General features: G+C 31.8%; 1 protein-coding gene across 5 annotated transcripts in view; it reads left to right on the top strand.

Moving 5' to 3' along the window:
* LOC106876183 (leucine-rich repeat-containing protein 15-like) overlaps positions 1–1416 on the top strand; it is a 56288-nt gene that overhangs the window by 37978 nt on the left and 16894 nt on the right. For 4 of the 5 annotated variants that reach the window (XM_052977922.1, XM_052977924.1, XM_052977920.1 and 1 more), the window contains 3 exons: positions 83–154; positions 400–471; positions 1199–1270. In XM_052977922.1, the coding sequence (XP_052833882.1) occupies positions 83–154; positions 400–471; positions 1199–1270 (216 nt within the window). The remainder of the gene's footprint in view (positions 1–82; positions 155–399; positions 472–1198; positions 1271–1416) is intronic. The other variant, XM_052977923.1, reaches the window with a different exon arrangement.

Below are 1416 nucleotides of genomic sequence, written 5' to 3'. Positions count from 1 at the left end.
TATCTAGTTCTGTAGACATAATATCAAATATTCTCTCACACATTTGTTCCATAGATGTTCTTAACTCAATTTTATGTTCCAGGAAATTGGGTAATAACGAAATCAAGGAAATCCAAGCAGGAACCTTCAAAAATCTTTCCAGTTTAACAACTCTGTAAGTTGAATCAATCTTATTTGATAGTATTTCATTGAGGATATCCTTCTAATTCTCTACTGTCTTCCCTTACATTAATTAAGATCCCACAACCGTCTTTCTATACATACGTTTCAATAAATTTTCTCGTTTGTGAGCTTCTGAATTTCAACGTGATGGTTATCTGCATTCAATGTCGTCCATTCTCCAATTCTTTAGTAACAAATGTAATCCATTAATGTTCTTATCTCAATGTTATATTTCAGGGAATTGTCCGTTAATTATATTATGAAAATCAAAGCAAACACCTTCAGAAATCTTTCCAGTTTAACAACTCTGTAAGTTGAATCAACCTACGTTTATAATATTTCTTTGGCGATATCTTTGTAAACCTGTAATATCTTTGTATAGATGCAATTTATATTTAGTGAATGTATGTGAATGTGAATTTGGAGGCCTTTCTGAGATCTGAGATATATGGGAGCGTGTTACTTGAGGGAAAACATTTACTGCTTGCATGTTTATATCTATCCGTATGGATGAATGGTTGTGAATGTACGTATATTACATACGGTGTTTAACTGAAGATCGAAGCGAAATAACATCCTTGAATAACCCTTGTAGATGTATATTTTCGCTCTAGGTGATTCATTCGCTTATTTTAAAAAATATGCTTTAACGGTTCCAGTTGTTTTTGTTGATGTTATTATTTTTGAGGATGCTATTTTTCTCTTCTTCCTTTTCTTCTTTTACTTCTTTTTCTTCTGCTTCTTCTTCTTCTTCTTCTTCTTCTTCTTCTTCTTCTTCTTCTTCTTCTTCTTCTTCTTCTTCTTCTTCTTTACTATCACCATCATAAAAATCATCATTACCGTAACTTTTCTCATCAACCTCAGTATCATAACCACCACCACCACCACCATCATCATGATCATCAACATCCTCAACTACTGCATCATTATTAACGTTACTTTCCTCAATTTTTAAGCATTATATTTTATAATACGTTACGAACATCTGTACATTTTTTCAACGCTCATGTTTTTTTTTGTTTTTTTTTTGCTACAGAGATTTATACTATAATGATATCAGTGAATTAGAAGTTGGATCTTTTCAAGATCTTCCCAGTTTAAAGACTCTGTAAGTTGCATTACTTTTTTGATTCTCTTTTATTGATAATATAATTCTAAACATTTAATGTCTTTCCATGCTTTCTTTTTCCCGTCATTTTCCTTGACACACTATATACACTCAGTCGCTTTCCACAGGAATGTGCATTTCTCTGA

Source organism: Octopus bimaculoides, chromosome 29 (genome assembly GCF_001194135.2).
Source record: "Octopus bimaculoides isolate UCB-OBI-ISO-001 chromosome 29, ASM119413v2, whole genome shotgun sequence".
In the NCBI taxonomy this organism is placed as follows: domain Eukaryota; kingdom Metazoa; phylum Mollusca; class Cephalopoda; order Octopoda; family Octopodidae; genus Octopus; species Octopus bimaculoides.
Note: the sequence above shows the minus strand (reverse complement) of the source record. Positions and strands in the feature narration are given on the sequence as shown.